Here is a 22,273-nt window from a genome sequence, read left to right as displayed (position 1 = left end):
TCTTCACTGACCAAATATGGCCAATGCCTCCAGTTTTTCCCCTTGCATCACATGCATTCCAAACTCTTGCTCTTCTTTCCCTCTTAGTTCCTCAGGTATATGGCAATAAACGCACAGGTGAAATGCTTGCTGGAAATGACACCAACAAGAAATGATGACATAGATTTTGCTTCCACACTCTCGAAAATTGACATCATGCACCCACACAATTATTACAGAGAATCTAGCTGACGTCACTGAAAACCTATTTCATTCTAATCATCTCCCGCCCCACCCCAAGATCTGGCTGATGGCAAATTTTCTGTCTTTGAACACAATCACAGCACCAAATTTTCATCTGTGGATTGGCAAAATGCTATCAATTCACCTGACAGAGGAGTGGCCCTTGGGACAGTTGGTGAAGCCCCACCTTTCTGCATTGCTTGCCATGCCTTTCCTGGTGACACTACCACACTTACCTGCTCTGCACAATAGAAGCCCTTTCAAAAAGGTAACAATTCAGCTCAGCTGTTCAGAAGAGGGAGATGATGTAGTGTCCCACCCCACCAATCAGGGGAGGATAAAACTATCAATGGCTACTAGTCATGATGGCTATGTACTACCTCCAGTATTAAACAGAGCATGCCTCTGAATTCCAGTTGCCGGGGTACAACAGTAGGAGGGTGCTATTGCCCTCATGTCTGGCTTGTGGGCTACCTACTGGGGCTTCTGGTTGGCTGCTGCAGGAACAGAATGCTGGACTAGAAAGGCCTTTGGTCTAATTCAGCACGGCTCTTATGTTCTGTGGAATATTAACCTGCATTGGCTGCTCTGCCTCTGCAGTCTATCCCCTTCCCCCAATATGTTTCAACAGCTTTTGTTTGCCTTTTCCTTAGTTTAAAAAAAGTTATTTGTTTTTGTGCTAAAGCATAAGCATGCTAATTAGAAACACAAGTCTAGTACAAACATGAAACTCAGCCCTCCGTGCCACAAAAGGTCTTATTTGTCCTGAAAAATAGGAGTATTGGTTGGTATCCTTTAGCATCTTCAAGACCCTTTCTTTACACAAGCCTTCCCCAACCTGGTGCCCTCCAGATGAGTTGGACTACTACTCTCATCATTCCCAGGGAGCATGGCCAATGCTGGCTAGGGATGATGAGAATTCTAGTCCAACATATCTGGAGAACACCAGGCTGGTTTAAGCTCTTTATATTTCTGCCTACCTTAATGCAAATGCCCTTTAGACCAGGGGTGTTGAACCTCTTTCAGTCCAAGGGTCTAATTCAACTTTTGGAAAAGCTGTTGGGGCCCATATTCCAGTTGTGGGTGGGGCCAAAGACAAAAGGAATTGGGCCCAAATATAAAAAATATACCAGCATACTTTACCTTAAAGCTCGTACTGCTGGTAACTAAGCATTAGGAGAGACATTTCAACCTTTTAGAATGGGATGGGGGGAACCATGCAAAAGCTGGGAAACCACCAAACGATTAGCAGTCAGGAGAAAGGGGTGTGGCCATCTGGGGAACTCCAGAGGGCTGGATTGGGACCCCATGTAAACTGGATTTGGCTTGTGGGCTTGAGCTTCAATACCCCTGTTTTAGAGTGTTACTTGCCCTTGTGATCTAGCATCAGTTCTTCCCTGTGCTCAGGAGAGCAGAGGCCTAACTCATTTGCTCACATATGTTCTGGGCTGGCACCTGTACATTCTGGTTCCCACTGTCCCTGGGATCGCCATTTTCCTGATTATTATGGTGTTTGTCCCTCCTTCCTGCTGCCAATCCGCTGCTACACCTTGTTGGCTCCTCCTACGTATACACAGGAAATACCAGAATGAAAGAACTCTGCTATTTGTCATTATTGAGAATGCATGTCACATCCGGTGGCCCACTTCTCCTGCAGTCTCCTGTAAAAGTGCACTCTCATGGTTTGTCTTCCAGAGGAGAGATTGTTCAGATATGTTGCTTGTTTGGCTCCAGACAATCTCACAATATCTGGATACCACTAATAGAAACAGAAAAATAAGTGCATATAAACATCTTTGAGAATTATCTTCAATGTACCCTGTTATTTCCCTCCTGGCTTGTCACACTGACAACAAAGGTCTGCAGAGTTAAAGCAATGGTATTCCCTGTAGTAACCTATGACTGCGAGAGCTGGACCATAAGGAAGGCTGAGAGAAGGAAGAGAGATGCTTTTGAACTGTGGTGCTGGAGGAAAATTCTGAGAGTGCCTTGGACGGCAAGAAGATCAAACCAGTCCATACTCCAGGAAATAAAAGCCAGACTGCTCACTTGAGGGAATGATATTAAAGGCAAAACTGAAGTACTTTGGCCACATCATGAGAAGACAGGATACCCTGGAGAAGATGGTGATGCTAGGGAACGTGGAAGGCAAAAGGAAGAGGGGCCGACCAAGGGCAAGATGGATGGATGATATTCTGGAGGTGACGGACTCGACCTTGGGGGAGCTGGGGGTGGCGACGGTCGACAGGAAGCTCTGACGTGGGCTGGTCCATGAAGTCACAAAGAGTCGGAAGCGACTGACCGAATAAACAACAACAAATAGGCCTGCAGCCCCAGCTGTGCCTCTCTGGATGTCTGGGCCTGGTAAAGTGCCCTATCCTTTCACCCCTGGTGGGAGGCACTAATTTACACTTGGGTCTTTTTTTTCCTGGAAGGCAGGTTCTAGAAAGTGGTGGTGCTGGAGGATTGTTGCCCTTCCCTTTTAAGAATGATCCTACATGGTCCCACAGCGTTCAGTTTTGTTCCCCAGGGCTAATTAACATCTACATGAAACTGCTGGGAGAGGTCGTCTGGGGTTATGGAGTGATTTTTCCTTTTCATCAGGTCCATGTGCAGCATTCACTTACCTAAATGAGTCCCTGGAATGAGTGGAGGGCTTCTAAATTGCCTTATTGCATGCAAACAGCCTCAAGACCATGGCTGTTAAAGGCAGCTCAGAAATATGGTCATTAAATAAATGAAGTTCGTGCAGGTCAGGTTCTGTAAAAAAGTAGTGACAACTAAGTCAAGGTTGCAATCCAGGTGCAGTCCCAGTTTTGGACAGTGCCAGTTGTGCTGCTCCTGCAAGCAGATAAGGTTGCATCCAGTGTTAGTCTAATTTAAGTCCCAGTTATTTCAATGAGCCTACCGTAAGTAGGGGGCTGCGGTGGCTTAGTGGTTAAGACGCTGAACTGCAGACCGGAAGGTCAGCGACAGCAGTTCAAGACCCGAGTGCCGCGTGACGGAGTGAGCTCCCGTCTTCAGTCCCAGCTCCTGCCAACCTAGCAGTTCGAAAGCAAGAAACTGCAAGTAGATAAATAGGCGCCGCTTTGGCGGGAAAGGTAACAGCGTTCCGTGCACCTCGGTGCTCAGTCATGCCGGCCACATGACCACGGAAGCGTCTTCGGACAGCGCTGTCTCTTCAGCTTAGAAACGGGGATGAGCACCACACCCTAGAGTCGGCCACGACTGGCTGGGGACACCTTTACCTTTTTTTTACCTTAAGTAGAACTAACACTGGGTACAACCCACGGACTTTTCATTTGGGCTGGCCGTCCCCATATGTGGCTTGGGGAAGTGTTAGGAGTGTTCAAGCTCTGTATGTAGAGAACCCTATGAAAGCTATTTCAGTTTGCCAGTAGATGAAAACTACATTTCCCAGAAGGCATTGGGTCCTTTTTTGTATGCTGTGCAGTCTAGGTAATGTAGTTCTTTAAAAATGAAAAAAAAACAATGCCACTTCACTGAATTAAAAATCAATCCTTACACTCCACACTGCGAATAGAGTATATATTAGGACTAGCAAAATGGCAGACGACTGCCTAATGCGAAAATGTAAGTACTATAACTCTGCCCTAACCGAACGTTTGCAGGTCTATTAAAGATACAAAAATACAGTCAATATTTCTCATTGGGCTTTGCGGGAAAGTCCCTCTAGAAATATAGTTCTCCGCCTTTTCCTTTCCGGAGGGAAAAGGGTGGAACGAAATCCTCCACTTTCACCTCGCAATTCCTCCTGGAAATTGTAGTCTGCCTGTAAATGAAGCCTAAGTGGCAGCTACGGTGTTAATGGGAACAGCCGAACTACAGTTCCCAGCATGCTCCGAAAAAACGCGACCTACGCGAGTAACGTTTGAGGGACGTATGCATAACGCGCATTCTGCCCCCCAAGGAATTCTCGCGAGGTTTGCTGTTCGCCTCTCTACTCCACTCCCTCCGACTCTAATTTGGGGAGCGCGCGGTGGCTGACGGGAGGGACGGCCTGTTTTTGCCTTCGCCTCCACACCCGCGACCAGCTGTATTGCCTGAACTGTGCCGCGCCTTAATCCGGTTGTTGCAAGGAAGAGAGAAAGGAAAAAAGGAGCTGAGAAGAAAACCGAGAAAAGTCCGCCTCAAGACACCCTTCTCTATCTCTCTCCCCGGAGCGCTTTAGAAAATGGCGGACGACCTTCGCGCTGCTTGCGAGGCGCATCGGGACTCGTAGTCTTTTCTCTGCATAGAGCCCCATTGGCGTCAAGGGCCCGAGCCCTGAAGAGAGACTACGCTTCCCAGAACCCCACGGGCGAGGCGAGGGACAGACGGGAGCGAATTGGACGGGAGGGGGGGCGGTTCCAGCTTTCCTCCCCTCCCCCTTCCCCTCACCCTCCGCCTGCGCCGCGGCTGCTGCTGCTGCGTCGGGTGAGGGAGCGCGAGCGAGTGGCGCAGGCAGGGCGAGCGGCCTCCCCTGGGCAGCGTCGGGGAGGGGGGTGAGAGGCCGCCGGGGCAGGCGGGGGTGGCTGGCCGGAAGAAAGGGCGGCAGGGGCGCCAGGCCTCGGGTGGGAGGGGCCGGGCGCGCTTCGCGGCCACGGTGTTCGGCGGTGGCGGGGGGCTCTCGTGGCGCTGAGGCGTGGGCAGGCGAGGTCTCCGCGCAGAGGACTGGAGGGGGCGGCAGAGGGGGTCTCGAAATGGGTGTGAATTGGGAGAGGAGGCTCCAGCAGGCCTTGAGGTGAGGCGGAGGCGTTATTTCCAGGGAAGGAGAGAAGGCCCAGTATGAGGGGGGCGGGGGTGGAAACCGCAAGAGATGGCTATCTAAGCCTTATTGGGTGGCACGGGAGGCTGTTCGGCTCTTGAGGGGTTTGATAGACATGGGGTGATTTTTGCCAGGTCGGGGAGGGGGGTTTATCGACCCATGAAAGGATAAAATAGGGAGGTTGTAAAATGATGGGAGTATCTTGGGGTGGGGGTTCGATCCTTTAAAATAATAAGAATTCTAAGGGGGAGTTTGTAGCCAAATAGAGGGTGTTTTGGGTCTTGTTCAAACCGTTAGATAAGGATCTAATGGGAGAGTTATAGCCAGTTAGGAGGTGAGCTGGTGCAGGCCAATGTTGTGCATGCTTACTTGGAAGCCAGTCCCACCGAGCTCCCAAGAAGTTGTGCATAAGATTGCAATCATGGTTGGAAAAGGGTCTTGAAACTGTTGGGGGGGGGGAGTGTGCGTGTGCGTAATCTAGGAAGAGGGATTTAGTGCATTAGTGGTTGGGGCACTGGATATGGGTGGTGGTGGTTGTTTTACTACTGTGGAATGCTATAGGTAAACATTTTCTGAGAGGAGGTGGTGAAGTCTTGGGGGCTGAGGCAGGAGCTATGGGCTGAAAATCAAGTGTTTGGGAGTTTATGGTACTTGCCTTTATGCAGAAAGGAAACGGGTAGCTTGTGAGTGGTGGCAAAGTAGGAAATAAGGGTTTGTGCAATGGCTCCGTTCCCTGTAGAGCATGTACTTAGGGGATCCTCGGATCCTAATTCAGGACCAGGAGGAGGCTAAATATTTTTGGGGAAGCACATAAACAGTGAAATAACAAGTGTTGGGCAGGAAAGGTGGTAGTGGATGACACAGTTCTCTTGGGAGAGGTGCGTGTGAACAGGATTTGGGGCTGAGGTATCCATAAAGGGATGGGAAACCTGAGAGGCACACAAATTGGGGGAGGCTTTTGTAAGGAGTAAAATTGAAGGTGCATACATCAAGGAGACAATACCAGGAGTTGAGAAGAAAGGAGGGGTGTGATGTATGGGGCAAAATTCAGGCTCAAATTGTAAGTATTTTATGGGAAGGATGCCGCAGCTCAGGACCTCTAAGGTTTTATTCTGATATGTATCTGTCTTTTCACTCTTGACTGTGGGGAGATGGAGGGAGATGATGCTAGTATGTGGAAGACATTTGGCAAAAGCTGCCAACTGCTCTCTTTGCTCTTGCTATATTCCTGTGTTTTTTGTTTAGGTATCAGAAGCACCAGTGGTGCTAGCCTGTGAGAGCCATGTACAATGGGATAGGACTCCCCACTCCCCGGGGCAGCGGCACCAACGGTTACGTGCAGCGCAACCTCTCGGCTGTGCGCCACAAGAAGGATCGTACTGACTACAAGTCAGAAGAGGAGTTGAGGAAGCTGGAGTCGTCTCTGGTTAAAAAACCCAACCAGGACATCCTGGACCACGAGCGCAAGCGGAAGGTTGAGCTGAAATGCTTAGAGCTGGCTGAGCTCATGGAAGAGCAGGGGTATGTTGCTACGGGATGGTAGAAGTGAAGACACTTGCAACATTACAATGGGGATTGAGAACATAAAGGGGGAATAGTGACTGGTAACTGTTGGGAACAAATGGTTTGGGGATGTGGGTGTGTGTGCCTTGTAGCCAGAATTTCTCCTTTCAGCTGTTGGCCAGCTTGGACTTTGCAGCGGGTCTGGATTATTGATTTAAATTCTTCTGAACTGTTAGTTGAATGAATCTTTTGAGTATTGTAAACTACACATGCTGGGGGCACAAAAATGATGTTATGGCATCGGCTGCATGCCCTCATCCATGCTGTGTTGACGCAGCCTCTGTTGGTTTCAGTGGGGCTGCACAATTATTTGAATATAAATCTCTTCAGTGTTAAAGTAACTATAGGTGCATGTTATTTTTTTAGTGATTCAAAGAACTTGCAGAGTGAAATTTCTATAAATTTATTAGGACCTTAGTAGGACTTTGATTAGGCAGTTCCATAAGGATTTCAAGAATAGTAACACGTGGAAAGTTAATGCAGCTGGGTACCAGGAATGAAAATGGAATTTTTCATCTCCAGTGGAGAATAATCCCTCTTTGTAGCAGTAATAATAACTTTATTAACTTAGCTTTTATGTAGCTCTTTATACAATATTCAAGAGTGCTATCTCAGTAAACTTACAACAACCCTGTAAGGCTGATTAGTATTATCCCTGAACTGCAGATGGCAGGGTGGGATGGGGATGAGAGAACAGAGGCTTGCTGAAGGTCACTTAGTCAGCTCATGGAAGAGGCAAGATTTGAAATAAAACCATCCTGATTTGCATTTCAGACATAGCTGCTATGCTATACTAAGTGAAAGTAATTGGCAGTTTTCAGGGTGAAGTCTTGGAGCTGTTGCAGTTCATGCATCTTAGAAACATGTTGTGTTGCCTGATTAGAGATGGGTTACCTTGTGTATATGGGAGCCATCTGGTAAGCCTCCTAAACTCTTTTCTGATGTATACAATCCAGGTATGGAGAAGGGGAGATCCAGGAAAAAGTAGCCACTTTTCGGATTATGCTTCTAGAGAAGGATGTAGCAGTGGTCAAGGAGGGGGAACCACAGCAGAAGCCAACGTAAGTAAGACATCTTGGTGGATCTTGGCTCTGATACCTTGACATATCATTTCTTTCCCATTCCTTGCAGGGCTTGTTGCTTCTCAGCTCTTCACATGCTTCTGCCCTCACACTCTGGCTTTTTCCCCTCACAGCCCTCCAGTTCCACCTCTGCTAATTGCTTCCATTCTTCTCCAGTGTCACAGAGACCCATCAGCTGGCCGAGGCCAATGAGAAGAAGAATGAGAGGCTTCGAGCTGCCTTTGGAATTAGTGACAACTATGTGGACGGCAGCTCCTTTGACCCGAACCGCAGGGCCAAGGAGGCAGCGACAGCTGCAGCAGCCAAGCAACTGCAGGAGCAGCAGAAGCAGTACAGGTATGCGGGGATCCCTGCTGAAGGGAAATGAATGGGATGAGGTGGGGAGGCAGGCATGGTTGTGTCTGCCTCAGTGAAGAAATGGGCTGCACGCCTTCTGTTTTTCATGGATTAGGAGATAATGCTTTTAAAACTTTAAAATTTTAAGATCAACATGAACAACAACATTTTAACAGAAGCTTTGTATTAAATGGTGTAGTAAATTAACTGTTACAGTCTTGAGGTGTTAAGGTTGCATCAGATAAGACCTTTGTCAAAACTTATTACTCAGTTTATATTATCTTATGAAATACCAAGTGATTGGTCTCAGTGCTTGTTTAAAAGTCTGTAGCTTTGGTATAGTTGTTTTGGCTAATGTCGTTTTTGCACAGTTGTAAGGGCTGTTACCATGATTGATTTTGTTGTTTCCCGTACCGTTGGTAAACATTTTTTCTGTTTAGAGGAAGATTTTGAGCTTGAGGGATAAGAGGCTATTCTTATCCACTACCACAGCTGCTTGTTTAGGGGCTTGTAGGGAGGAAGAAAGGAACTTGTTTTGGGAGTCAGTCCTTCACCACCTGTCTTTGTCTCCTCAGTCTTGTCAAAGAGTCCAGCAGCTCCCGCTCACCATCCCCAAAGCAGAAAAAGAAGAAAAAGAAGAAAGACAGAGGCAGGTGGGTGGGTGAGCCAAGACACTTGAGTAATCTCTGCAGGAATCATATGCAGAGAGAAGAGGTCTGGGTTTGGGTTTGGCAAGAGGAGTGAGGTGTGCATTAGTGAGGGAAGAGGGCGAGGGAGCTTGACTTTGTGGGTCCACCTTAGTCCCCTTCAAAGACTTAACATGCCCTTTTGCTTATCCCTTCAAGGTCTGAAAGCAGGTCACCTTCTCGCAGAGAGAGGAAGAAAAGCTCAAAGAAAAAGAAACACAGGTAAGGGGACTGTAGCGGGATAAGAGGGCTGGCTTAGGGTGGTGGGGGTGGGACTGGACCTTAGGATCTTTTTCACTTGAGTTGATGGTTATTTTCAGTCATCTACTAAGTATTTGGTTCTGTATTTGTTGAGAACAGACATTTTGCTTTCTCTGCGATAACGTCATCTTTTTTCCTATGGAAAGAAGGTCACATGGTAATTGGGGCCTTCGGGTCTGTGAGCATGTTCATTCTCACCCTGTACACCGCTGTCTGTGCATCCTGTGCAGGGCTAGGGTAGGATGGGGAGTCGCATTCCTAATCCAGTATCGGTTTTGGGCACCGTCCTTGCCAAGCGAATGTTTCTGGGCATCAGGTTTGGTTATCTGGCAACAAGCTGTATTATATAAGACCCTGTGTCTTTTTTCCAGGTCAGAGTCAAAGAAAAGGAAGCACAGGTTAGTCTTGATAGTTAGCTTTTTTTTTTGGAATGCTTTTTGGTGTAGAGGAGAGTCTGGAGTTTTTATTTTCATTTAACATTCTCAACCACTCTTTAAATTAGGATGAACAGAGTTCTCCAAGGATACCTGGTGAGCTGCCTCGTTGAGTAGAGACTTAAATCTGGTTCTCCGATATCTAAACCTTACATGATTGGCTATGCTACATTGATCTCCTGTTACGAACGCGGAGGCAGTATTATTTTAGGGACTAGCTGTTCTTGGGTGTTACTTGGGGTGGTGGTGTGTCCTGCAACGAGTAGTGAAACAGTGGCTGTGCACCAATCTCTTTAGCGTTTCCCAAATGTTTTAAAGCAACCTTATTTTCCTAGGTCTCCAAGTCCCAAGAGCAAACACAAATCGAAGGAAAAGAAACGAAAGAGGTAAGGACATGTTTTCTCTCACCGCTACCCAGCTTCCTCCTTGCTGAAGTTGACTTTCTTTGGATGCCTCCTGCTCATGTTTCTAACTCTGCTGCAGGTCCACCAGTGAGTCTGCATCTCAGAAAGGCCGCCGCGATCGTTCTTCCTCCCCAGATGGTTCTTCCTCATCAGATGCTTCTCGCAGCAGGTACGGGTTGTGATGGAGATCCAAGAACTAGGCCTTGTAACTAGGTTACAGACCTGGGCAGAGTCTCATGGGTAACCCAGGCCTCAAGCTTATGAGCGTTACCTGTTGTCTACAGGTCAGGCAGTGTCAGTACCCAGAAACGGGGGACCCTAAGACGGCAGAGCAAGTCTCCCTCTGCATCTTCACGGAAACAAGGAGAAACTGAGGTGGCTCCCAAGAATCTGCCAGAGAGAGAGCGTTCATCTTCTTCTGAGCCTGCCCGGCGGGGCAGGAGCACAAGTCCTCGAGAAAGCAGAGAAAAACGGGAGGTAGGGGGAAATGTAGTGATTTGGAACAGAGATGGCTTAGGAACTTCAGTGGGACTCCATTATAGTTGGAGGGTGGAAACTGCGGAGTCTGAGTTTCTATTCTAATTGTTTTTTTACTCTCACATTGTTCAGAAAACCTCATCCAAGCATTCTCCGGTACGTGAGACCCGGCAGCGTTCTGCCAGCCCTTCATCTCCTACCAAAGAGAAGGAAAGAGACAAGGAAAGGAAGTCTGCTCGGCATGGGGATCGGAAATCCACCCCCTCATTTGAGCGGGACTCAAGGTTCAAGTGTTGTTCCCCAGTGCCGAATGATCCAGCTCGGGAAAAAGCCTTTGGGCACAACCACCCCTCCTCTAAGGAGAGCAGGTCACCTACCTGTGCCTCCCCACCCCCGAAGAAGCAATCTGAAGATCGTAATGGGACTCTCCCACCATCCAAGGCTAAGATGTCCCCTGACCAGAAGGAACAGCTGGCAGCTTCCTCATCTTCTCCTGCTTCTAAGGCCACTGAGACCAAGCTGAGGAAGGACTCCCGTGATGGGTCTCCACCCCAGCACTCCTGTTCTCCTTCAGAGAGTGGTAGCTGCTCTTCCTCTTCCTCTTCTTCCTCTTCCCCTTCCCCAGCAAATAAGCCAGCTGCAGTTTCCCGTAGCTCTTCCCCAGAGGAGCCTCCCAAAAGGCAAGACAAAGAGAAGGCATCTACACGCAGAGAGAGGTCCAGCTCATCTCCCGAAATCTCCCGCTCTGGGCAAAAGCAGTCTGCCAAGGCCACATCTCAACGCGAACTATCGGGCACCCCTCCAGCCAAAGGCACCAAGTCAAGGGCCAGTCGGAGGGACAAATCTCTTTCCCAAACACCCATTGCTCGCAGAGGTAGATCTCGGTCCCGCACCCCACCTAAGAGAGGCAGGTCACGCACACGCACACCTCCAAGGAGGGGAAGATCTCGCTCTGCTCAGAGACGTGCCCGATCCCGTTCTCGCACTCCTCTGAGAAGGGCCCGTTCTCGCAGCCCTCAGTGGCGGGGCAGGTCGAGAACACCCCAGCGGTGGGGCAGGTCACGCTCACGCAGTCCACCCAGATGGGGCCGGTCTCGTACGCCTCAGAGGCGTGGCTGGTCTCGTTCTAGAACCCCCCAAAGGCATGGTTGGTCTAGGAGCAGAAATAGTGGGAGATGGGGAAGGTCAAGAACACCACCAAGAAGGGGGAGGTCACGTTCAAGAACTCCACCAAGAAGAGGCAGGTCTAGATCTAGAACTCCACCCAGACGAGTAAGGTCTCGATCCAGAACTCAACCTAGAAGAGGCCGATCTAGAACCAGAAGCCCTCCCAGGAGAGGGAGGTCAAGCTCTTCGCCAAGGAGAGAGAAATCCTTGATTTCAGCAAGGCGAAGCAGGTCTGCGTCATCTCCAGATCGGAAGGCCTCCAGAATTTCCTCAAGGAGAAGCCGATCTGACTCTTCCCCCAGAATAAGAGAGAGGTCCAGAAAAGCACTTAGACGTAGCCAATCTGGATCATCTCCTGAAACAAGGAGCAGATTACGAGTGTCTCCCAGGCGCAGTCGGTCTGTATCACTTCCAAAGGCAAAAAAGAAATCCCAGTTGTCTCCTAGGAGGAGTCGTTCAGGTTCATCTCCAAGATCAAGGAAGAAAAAATCAAGAACACCTCCACGGCGCGGTCGCTCAAGTTCTTCTCCAAGGCTGAGAAAGAAATCCAGATTATCTCCAAGGCGAAGTAGGTCTCGTTCTTTTCCAACACCAAAAAAGAAATCTAGATCACCTGCCAGGCGTAGCCAATCTAGGACACCTCCGGCACTCAAAAATAAATCCAGAGTGTCCCCAAGAAGCAGATCTGGCTCATCTCCAAGACTTACCAAGAAGTTTGAAGCTTCTTCAGCAGTTGAAGAGAAATCTAAAATGCCTTCCAGAAGGAGCCGGTCTGGTTCATCTCCAGCATTGAGGAGGACATCTAACTCTCCTGCACGACATAGTAGGTCTGGGTCCTCTCCAGATCTAGAGGAGAGATTGCCAAGAAGGCGAAACAGATCTGAGTCTTCTCCAGAAGTGAAAACCAAGTCAAGGTCAGGGTCATCCCTAGGGCTTAAGAAGGAAGTGAGGTCATCTCCAAGGCAAAGCCGGTCTAGTTCTTCTCAGTCATCCACAAGGGAAAACTCCTTATCACCTCCAAGACAAGCAGCCTCTCCAGAGCCAAAGTCCACACCTCCATTGCAGCGAAGCAGATCTGGGAGGTCTCTAGCAGCAAAAGAAAAACCTAGATCGCCACACCTAAGGCAGAGCAGGTCTGGATCACCTCCCTCTCTGAGGGAGAAATCTGTCTCTCCTCCAAGACGAACTGCATCTGGATCTTCCTCAGAATTGAAGAAGAAATCAACTCCACCTCTGGAGAAGTGCAAAACTGACTCTTTGGAGTTGAAGAAATCCAGATCATCACCTAGGCGAAGCAGGTCTGGCTCCTCTCCGTTGATGAAAGAGCAGTCTCGATCGCCTCCCAGGAGCAAGTCCAGATATTCTCCTGATACGAAGAAATCTGCATCACCTTTGAAGCAAGCGAGGTCTGGTCTTTCCCCTCCAGCAGTGAAAGAGAAGTCTAAGTCACCTACCAGGAGAAGTGGGTCCCGATCATCTCCTGAACTAAATGGCAAATCTAAATCTCCCCCACAGCAAACTAAATCCCGAGAAACAAAAGCAAAATCTGGATCACCTCCAAGGCACAACAAATCTGGATCCGTGGCAGTAATGGGGAGAGCTACATCACCGTGCCAGAAGAGTAAATCAAGTTCATCTCTCTCTGGAAAAGAACAATCGCAGTCACCCCTGAGGCAAGGCCAGCCTGGGTCATCACCAGTACTTAAGAAGTCTGAGATTCCATTGAGGCAAAGTAGGTCTGGATCTTCCTCCTCCTCCTCTTCATCATCCTCTTCCTCCTCCTCTTCCTCCTCCTCTTCCTCTTCATCATCATCCTCTCCAGAGGATGATAAATCTCGATCACCTCCAAAACTAAGCCGCTCTGCGATGCTGTCAGTCAACAAGAGCAAATCTGTATCATCCCCAATGCACAGCAGGTCAGATTCCTCTCCAGAACCAGAGAACACCTCATCTGCAGCTGTTGCAAAGCACAACAGACCTGGAGCTTCTCCAGAAGCAAGAGAGACTTCAAGAGCTGCAGTGATGGGGCCTAGATCACCTTTGGAGAAGAAAGAGACACCCAGAGATGTACCTCGGAGGAGCAGGTCAGGGTCATATTCTGCAGTTAAAGAAAAGTCAAGAACGCACTCCAGTGAGAGTAGCTCAGAGTCCTCCCCAGAACGAAAGGAGAAATCTGTAAGTAGGTCTGTGTCGCCTGTGAGACCTACTGTAAAATCAAAAACGCCTCCAAGGCGTAGGACATCAAGGTCGCCACCCAGGCCTAGAGCAAAATCCAGAACACCACCAAAACGTGGCAGGTCTGGATCACCGCCGAGACCCAGACTGAAGTCTAGAACGCCGCCAAGGCGACGTAGGTCAGGATCATCTCCAAGACCCAGAATTAAGTCCAGGACTCCACCGAGGCGGCGCAGGTCTGGATCATCCCCCAGGCCCCGAATGAAGTCCAGAACGCCACCTCGCCGTCATTGCAGATCTGGATCATCTCCAAGACCCAGAATGAAATCTAGAACCCCACCACGAAGACGCAGGTCTGGATCCTCTCCACGGGCCAGAGAGAAGTCTAGAACACCTGTTACAAGAAGGCGGAGATCTGTGTCCCCACTGAGCCCTAGGCGGAAATCTCGAACACCTGTGAGGCGTGGAAGATCCAGATCACTCTCCAGGGAGAAATCAAACACCAGCATGCATCCGCATAGGTCTCAGTCATCGTCCCACTGTGACAGACCTAGAACCTCCCTGCGACGGGGGAGATCTGGCTCCCCCTCACGGAGGAGCCGCTCCCGCTCATTCTCCAGGAGACGAGAGAAGTCTAGGGGCTCACTACGGAGGGAAAGGTCTGTCTCCTCCCCAGGCCGAAGCCGCTCAAGATCCCCTTCTCGTCAGGACAAGTCTCGCTTCCCATGGAAGGGTGAGCGCTCTGTCTCCTCGCCCCGCAGAGCTCATTCCCGATCACCAGCACGGAGAGAGATGTCAAGGCTGTCTCCACAACGGTCCGCCACCAGTCGGAACGCATCCCGTTCACCTCCCAGGTTAGATGCTTCGCGTATAACAGCAGCCTACAAAGGCACTGGGTCCAGAGCATCTCCTGATTTTCGGTCATCTCCTGTGAGGAAGCATTCCAGGTCAGGCTCCCGGGAAATCTGCACCTCTCCAGGAAGGAAATCTCGCTCTCCTCCTGTGCTGGAGAAGTACCCCAAGTCTGACATCCAGGAGAAGCCAGCAGCCTCCTCCCTTTGGCACAGCAAGAGCAACACTGCCGTTGCTCGTACTCCAACTCCACCTTGTGAGGGCTCTCCTAAACCGCGAAAGGCCATGTCTCCTGCTCCATCCGTGCTACGGGAGTCGCCTACGTTGTCGAAGAACGGCGGGTCCACGGCTGTCCGAGACAGTCCAGGAGATAGGAATCAGACAGCGCATCCTGCCACTGTTCGAGACGACACAGTCACTGGTGCTCCTGTGGTGTCAGGGAGAAGCAATTCTCATGCAGGCTCTACTTCTCCTGTTAAAGTTAGGTCATCGTCATCGTCCTCTTCTTCCTCTGCTTCCTCCAGCCCCTTGCCAGCCCTGGTTTCTGTGCTAGCTGCACCCCCCAAAGAAGAGGAGTCTGTACCTGAAGGAAAGGTAGTCGATAGGCTCGAAGTGCGCCTCCCCACCCTTGAGGCTGAGCCTCAGTTGATGTCTGCTGCCGTGGAGGAGAATAACACCAGGAGCAGCTGTCCCACAGCCCCCCAGCTGGCTCTCCCCTCCCCACCATCCTCTGCCCCCTCAAAAGCAAAGAGAAGTTCATCTGCTTCATCCACCACTTCATCGTCATCCTCATCGTCGTCCTCGTCCTCGTCGTCGTCCTCTTCTGATTCCGAGTCCAGCTCATCCGAGTCCAGCCCCCACGATCAGCCAACAAAGGACCTGGAAGCTGAGATTGTACTGAAACAGTAAGAGCTTGTGTCTCCCCCCCCCAAAAAAAAAAAAAAAAAAAAAAGCTGATAGTGATCATTGCTCAGACTTTGCTTAGATAAAGTCCCTGGTGTCTTGTATCCGGTCCCCACTTCTAGGTCAATTGTGCTGCTACATTCACTAGTTTTTATCCCTATCCCTAGCCTATGTTATCTCTGTCTCATCAGTCTGATGATTCCATATCATGCATCCTGCTCTAGAAGGAATCTTTTAAGTATCTTGAAGAATCACATTCATTGTGTGATAAAAATTTTGGGGATTGGAGTGTACATATTCTTTTTCATAAGTTATTTAGGGCGTAGTCGTATCTAGATAGGCGACCGCCTCCAAACTTGGAGGCGACCACCTACCCAAAGCAAGGCGGGAGAAGCATTGGGGGGGGGGGGTTGTTCCCTCCGCGCTTCTCCTGCCCTGCTTTTTCTGTTGGACAGCTGTTTTTGGCTGTCTAGGCACGGGGGCACCGAGTGGGAGAGGAGGCTGCTGTACGACATATAGGATGTGTCATACAGGCAGATCCGCTCTCCCCGCCCCAGAACACCCCTAGCCCCACCCCTTTTCAGCCACTCTGTGCTCCTCTTCCAAGTGCGGAGGATGGGGCTTCTCTGCGCTGCCTCTGAAGCAGCGCGGATGTAAGGGGAGGTCAGTTTTCCAGGAACCAACCTCGGAGTGCGGGCTCCAAGGTTGGTTCCTGGAAAACAGCATATCCTATGGCCATCTAGATGCTGTCTAGCGGCCATAGGATTGCTCCCTCCAAGTCATTAATGAAGGCTGTGAAATGCAAGTGGTACTCTGTGACAACTTCTGCGCAAGTATACTAGATCAGATGTATACATGATAAGTACATGCAATAACATAATCTTCCTAGCTTTGCTATGCTAATTTGACACCTGTTGTGGAGGAAGGAACCTTGATCTCAATCTATTCCTAATCCAGCCATGTAAATGAGACCACCAAAGTTATTAAGAGACTGGTAACCTGTCCGTTCATACTGGCTGTGGGGGAGGGAGAGGCTTTCCCTCCTCTGTGGCTAGCGTGGAAACCAAGTGGGCTGGAGGAGGAGTGATGGAACATTCTGTTACTCCTTTGCCCACTCCTCTCACTCACCTGCATGGAATCCATGCAGTGAGCTTCTAAATACAAGGCTGCCCTTAACAAATAAGACATAGCAAGATCTGTATAGCTTTGCTATCACAAATTCCTGCTGCTTGGAATACCCCCTGTGCTTATGTTGTATACCTCTAAAGCTTGGCATAGAAATGTCACAGGTTGTACCTTTTGCATTTTGTGGGCCTCTGGCCCACTGTCTACACCACTTCTCTGTTCTTGTAGGTATGTCTGCCAAATGAGGGCAGCCACTTCATCTGTTAGTCTTTAAGGTGCTACGTGACTGTTGTTTGGGTTTGTTGTAACAGGCTTATCAGAGCCACCCCTCTGAAATGCTTTTCCCTTCCCATACCCTTTTAAATTGCTGTAACAGTGGCTTTTGTCCACCAGAGGCCACCCTTGTTTCACTTTATTGGGTACTCGTACCTGGAGGCTCACTGTGGAACTCTGGGCTCTGCCTCTGTACCACCTGTATCAGGTCTCATGCAAGCACCTTGCTCCATCAAAGCAATCCTGGTGAAACTGGATGCTGAGCTGTCTTGCAGAGGATGTAACTACATAGATTAAACACATTTGCGTAGGTTTATGTACCTTCTGCAATCCTGCTTCCAAGATTCTAGTTTAGTGTATTTGGATTACTTTTGTTAACCTTTAGGGTGAGAGCAAGAAAATAGGAGTATAGAGAATTGGAGAGAAGCAAGAGGTGGGCAGGTGGCAATATGCCGAACTCTAGAATCTGTTGTCAAGATACTGCTCTGATTCAGAGTCTACAGCAGGCTTGAGACCCTCTTTAGACATGACCTTGCTGGTGAGATTGCTCTTCCTCCTGAAGCTGATCCTACATTTGTCTGGGAACACCTGAAGTCTTTCACTCACTGAACTTCTGTTCTGTCCCAGTTAGCAACCATACAAGTGACACGCCCTTCCCACTCCACCCCTTTGTGAGATGTAGTTGCCATGATCTAGCAGGGGAGACTTTAGATGTTTTCTGACTAGTGCAGGAGGAACAGCAGCAGCTATACTGGTAATAGGAGTTTAAAGGGTGTGCATGCGCTAAGTTAACTGGTTTCCTAGGCCTTTCCCATTAACAATATAACTTGTGAATTTTGTGCATCAATTTTTTTAAAGGAACAAAAACAGAGATTCTTGGATTAACCCACCAAGATCTCTGTCTTCTTTCTAATACAACCCTTTTATATGTCTGAGCCTGATAATGTCCTCCCCCCCTTGTCCTGCTTCCCTCTGCTCCAGGCCACCGAGCCCAGTGCTAAAGGAGGGTCTCCACGATGAGCGGCCTCTGGAAGTGGGCAAGCGTAAGCGCCGCTCCCGGAGCTCCAGCAGTTCCAGCAGCAGCTCTTCCTCCTCTTCGTCATCTTCCTCCTCCTCCTCCTCCTCCTCCTCTTCGGCCTCTTCCTCATCTTCATCCTCTTCTTCCTCAACATCATCGCCTAAGACCGGGCCCCAGGCAGTCGCCAAGGTGGCCCCCAAAAAGAAACCATCTCCCGAGAAGAGAAAGTAAGCACTTGGCTAATGGTGAAGAGCTGCCATCGGCTGCCAAGAAGCGATAATATTCATTGTTAGCAATGGTTCTCTTAAATGTGGGGGTGGACTAGCCCCCCCTCCCCCGCCTGGCTTGCCACCCTGAGGGCTGTCCTTGTGTCCTGTTTGAATGCTTAGGGTGGCCACTGATACTGCATGCCTAGTGAAAATGTTGTAAGGAGAACATGGAGGCCAGAGGACCAGCAGCCCCTGAGACTTGCAAGTGGTTAAGGAAGATTCAGATGTTTGTGGGACTGACTTCTTGAGGAGGCATGGGGTGGTGATGGTATTGTGCAACTGGGTGCTACAAGGAAGGCTGTGTATAAAAATGCACATAATTCTGCACAATGGTAAGCCAGAGCATTTGACAAGAGAAGCTGAATGTTCAGAATCCTGTATTTGATAATGCAGGTAATAAGGAAGCTTGAATCTGTTGGCTGGTTTTGCATCTTCCTCTTCCTGCTAGGAGCTCTGATGGGCACTGAAGCTTTAATCTGAAGCACTGAAGCAACTTGTGGTCCTCCAGATGTTTTAGCTTACAACTCCCATCAGCCGTAGCCAGCATAGCCAGTGCTGAGGGCTGATGGGAGTTGTAGCCCCCCCCCCAAAAAAAACCCCTAGAGGGCTACAAGTTGCCCACCCCTGCAAGTGTAACCACTAGGAAACTTTTGTAGCAACCACACAGCTCTGGCTTCTGAGATCTTGCTAGGCATTTCCTACACATGTTGAAGCCTGCCTTTGTACCTTTAAGGGTTGGAACAAGGCCAGGGTCAAGGATCGGCATGCTTGGGGGCCCACCGAAACCCATGCCCTGATCGAGGCCCCTCTGCTGATAGCTCACTGATCCTCCTGCTCCTCCTTAAGTGTTTGTTCACCCTCTGGCCCAGAGGATATTGGCAAATGAGTGGTGACAGCATGAGGGGTCTGGAAGCTCCTGCTGCCATTTTACTCTCTAGTTCTTTTTCTGGCAAGCAAGCAGTGGTCATGAGGAGGATGAGGCCCACTGTGGAAGGCTTGCCAAAGGACTGCAAAACCTACTGCTGGTCCTGGGTTAGAATCTTTTAAAACAATGTTCCCCAGTGCCAGTCTCTGAACATGCTGTGTGTGCACCACAGCCCAGAAATGTGTGCACTCTGTACTGTTGTCCAGCGTTTTATTGTGGAATTGGAAATGTGACTTCCCCCCTTCTTCTCCCATGGCCGAAGAGCCTTACAATGCCAAGTCAGGGTGTGGTGAATGCATTCTAACCAGTCTGTCTTCTGTTTCTGCCTCCAGGTCACATAGCCCCCGGAAGCCTATTGACTCCTTGCGTGACTCGCGCTCCCTCAGCTACTCCCCAGTAGAACGGTGCCTGGTTTCCCCTCCAGTCCAGCCACCTTCTGCTCCAAGGGACCGACGCAGGTAGGTATCTCCTATTCCTGTCTGCCTTCCCCTCATGTGGGGACTGTGAGGGTATTAGGTGGTGGTTAGGGATCTGTTTGGGATAGGGAAGAGGAAATAGGCGAGAACCTGGAAGCAGGAGACTTGGGTCAGCTTCATGGCCTCATTCCCTTACCCAGGGACAGGTCCAGGGATAGATCTTTGCAGAGAAACAGACGAAGCATCAGCAGGTCTCCAGGACGGAAACGGCGGCGCAATTCCCCCAGCCCCCGAGCCCCCCGCCGCAGAACTTCAAGGTAATGTGTCTGTTTGGCTTTCTAGTGCTAGGACCTTCTGACAAATGCTCAAGCTGGCTTATGAACTATGGCTCATAAAGAGTAGTAATTAAATGAGAAACTAGAACTGAATGATCACCAGAAAGCAGCCAACTTGACTCTACCTAGTGAGCTAAGATCAGGTGTTACTAAAATGGCTAGCAGGTCTTGCTGAGACTTGACTGCTTTCCTAAAAGCATAGAGAGACTGTTCTGGTGTGCTTAGTCTCTCTGAGTGAATGTCCTCAGGTGGAGCATCCTGGATTTTCAGAAAATGGTCTGCTCCATATTCCCATTGGTCTTCAAGATTGCAGACCACTCTCCAGTGCTCTGGATCTCAGATTCTTGGCACAGCTCTTCTGTGGTTGAATCTAAGCAGGTCTGGCCCTGTAGGCTGCCTGGATAGGAGACTATCTGGATCCTATATGAAAGCTGCTCTGAGGCTTGTCTAGTAACGTTAGTAATCTCCTCTCAAGTGGAGGGGCCACGGAGCAGACTTCTCTTAACCTCCGTGTATGGGGAAGCTTTCTTATTTGTATATCCTACTTTCAAGGCAAGATTGGTTCCCAAAGCACCTTATAATTAAAATCTACGCCCACGTACAGTGTATTACAAATATGTGGGAGTCCATTATGACCACCTCTCTTGGTCCCTGGCAGTTGTTGCCATAGTCGATGGGTGTGAAGAGGGCGTAGGAAGGGGAAGGTGCTGAAGATGGACTACAGATCTGCTGGTGTTAAAGATGCTAGCCCCCAGAAGCAGCCCTTCTGTTCTGCTTATATGGGGATTATGGACCCTCTCTTGCCTGGTTCCTTAATAGCTTCCAGACATGTCAGGTTCATAGAATAGTAGGGCTAGAAGGGGCATACAAGACCATCGAGTCCAAAAGGTTGGTTCTCAGAGCCTCTCCTGTTGACATTGTGAGCCTTTGTCTCCCTTCCCCCTCTCATCACACTGGCTCTGTACTACTGGTGTCTTAGTATTTCTTTAGGATGATGTACCTAGGTGTGCATACAACAGGTCAGGTTGCCAGTCTGGAATGTTCTGGAATTAAGCCTGTTCTCTCCCCCCCCTTTTTTCCATAGGTCCCCCTAAGCCTCTTGGAGAGTCTGGAAAGCCCTTGCCCTTGCAACCACAGACTGCGCCACCCCAGCCTCCCACAGTGCTGTCCCAGGTGGGAGCCCCCTGCCTCCTGATGCCCACTGGAAACCAGTGTGTTTGTGTGTTGGGGGGGGCCCTCTTCATTTGCCATCGGCTTTTTATTCTCATTAGTTTTTTCCTTCACTGTCCCTGTCTTTATTGCCCATCATTTGTCGGCAGCTACATTCCCCTCCTCCCTGGACATTTCTGCTCAGCACCCACCAGGATCCGCCGCCTCTGCGCTCTTCCTCTTCCTCCTTCAACAGTTGGTGACGTTCATTTGATTTTTTTCTCTCTCCTGTGAGCGTTTTTTTTCTGTGCGTTTTACAACTAAAATCTTTACTTCTGTGTTTTGAGAGAGGGGTCTCCTTTTCGTTGATTTAGACATAAAAGGTTAAAAAAGAAAAAGAAAACACAAGGGTGGGTGGGTGGGGAGTAGGGAGATATGTGAGCTAATCTGTTTGATTTAGCGTTTCTCAGGCACTCCTCTCCGAAATGGTGGAGGGTTGTAGGAAAAAGGGGAAGGATTGCATGTTGGCATTAGACATCTCCCAGAGTTCAGTGTGGGGAGCCTCCACCATTCAGTAGCCCTCTCTCTGTTGCCCATTGTTTCAGGGTAACTCCTCAGTTGCAAGCAAGTGTTCTTTTGGGGAAAGGAGATTGTGTCTTTCAGCAGCCTGCAACAGTGGGGTTGACTCTGACGGTGGCAAAACTGAGGATTAGACCATTCCTGCCCTTCTGCCCCCCCCCCCCCCGAAACAAACAGATTTTAATATGCGGCGCTCTTTTTCCTTTTTATCCCTCCCTCAGAGCAGACTCTTTCATATTGATCAGTTGAGCCAGGTCAGGAGGGGTCAAGATAGGGACTGGAAAGGGGGCAGTCAGGCATTTTATGGGGGAAGGTGATGGAGATTTTGCTGGAAAGAAGCCGAGAAACCCTAAATCAGGGAGGGATGGGAACAGAAGTTTCTTCATATTTCTTAAAAGCATTTAATTTTTTTTGATATGTACAGCAAGGAGATTTTTTCTGTCAAATAAAAAACTTACGAAATGCAGAAATCGTGGTTGAGTCCCTGAGACTTTTCTCTGCGCCGTTTCTGGGGTTTGCCCTGGTGAAAAGAGACCTCCAGCTTCTGAGCTGGAGGGTGTTCCTTCCCTTTTCTCCTGCCACATAGCTCTGTGTCCAAGGACATTTATTTTTCAGATGCTGAGACTGGATTGTTTAGTTCATCTCTTGGCACTCCCACTTCACAAAGCACCCTCCAGGGCATGAAAGTGTGGAGCCCCTTTAGTTATTCCTTAGCCCTATCCAACATCAGATTACTATCGCTCTAGGGAAAAGTGGATATTTTAAAATGATTTTGCTCAAAAAGTATGCTCTGTCTTTTACATGTACTTGAGGTCACAACAAATGGTAATAATAAAAATAATTTAAAACAAAAC

At 49.3% G+C, this 22,273-nt stretch overlaps 1 protein-coding gene across 4 annotated transcripts; it reads left to right on the top strand.

Moving 5' to 3' along the window:
* Positions 1–4,628: 4,628 nt before the first annotated feature.
* Positions 4,629–21,889, top strand: SRRM2 (serine/arginine repetitive matrix 2). Of its 4 annotated transcripts, none has more exons than XM_084805229.1 (15): positions 4,629–4,659; positions 6,236–6,511; positions 7,510–7,614; positions 7,792–7,971; positions 8,547–8,624; positions 8,817–8,879; positions 9,290–9,316; positions 9,688–9,738; positions 9,836–9,925; positions 10,041–10,233; positions 10,366–15,332; positions 17,710–17,973; positions 19,273–19,398; positions 19,557–19,673; positions 20,776–21,889. In XM_084805229.1, the coding sequence occupies exons 2-15, from the start codon at positions 6,273–6,275 to the stop codon at positions 20,783–20,785; spliced, it is 6,510 nt and encodes a 2,169-aa protein (XP_084661355.1). In that variant the 5' UTR covers positions 4,629–4,659; positions 6,236–6,272; the 3' UTR covers positions 20,786–21,889. The 4 variants fall into 4 exon arrangements, with proteins under 4 accessions (XP_084661355.1, XP_084661358.1, XP_084661357.1 ...); XM_084805231.1 differs by having other exon boundaries at positions 4,653–4,727; XM_084805230.1 differs by having other exon boundaries at positions 4,653–4,966.
* Positions 21,890–22,273: the final 384 nt, after the last annotated feature.

This window comes from Heloderma suspectum, chromosome 6 (assembly GCF_057233095.1).
Source record: "Heloderma suspectum isolate Gila_16-S chromosome 6, 16-S_ref, whole genome shotgun sequence".
Taxonomy (NCBI): Eukaryota; Metazoa; Chordata; class Lepidosauria; order Squamata; family Helodermatidae; genus Heloderma; species Heloderma suspectum.
Note: the sequence above shows the minus strand (reverse complement) of the source record. Positions and strands in the feature narration are given on the sequence as shown.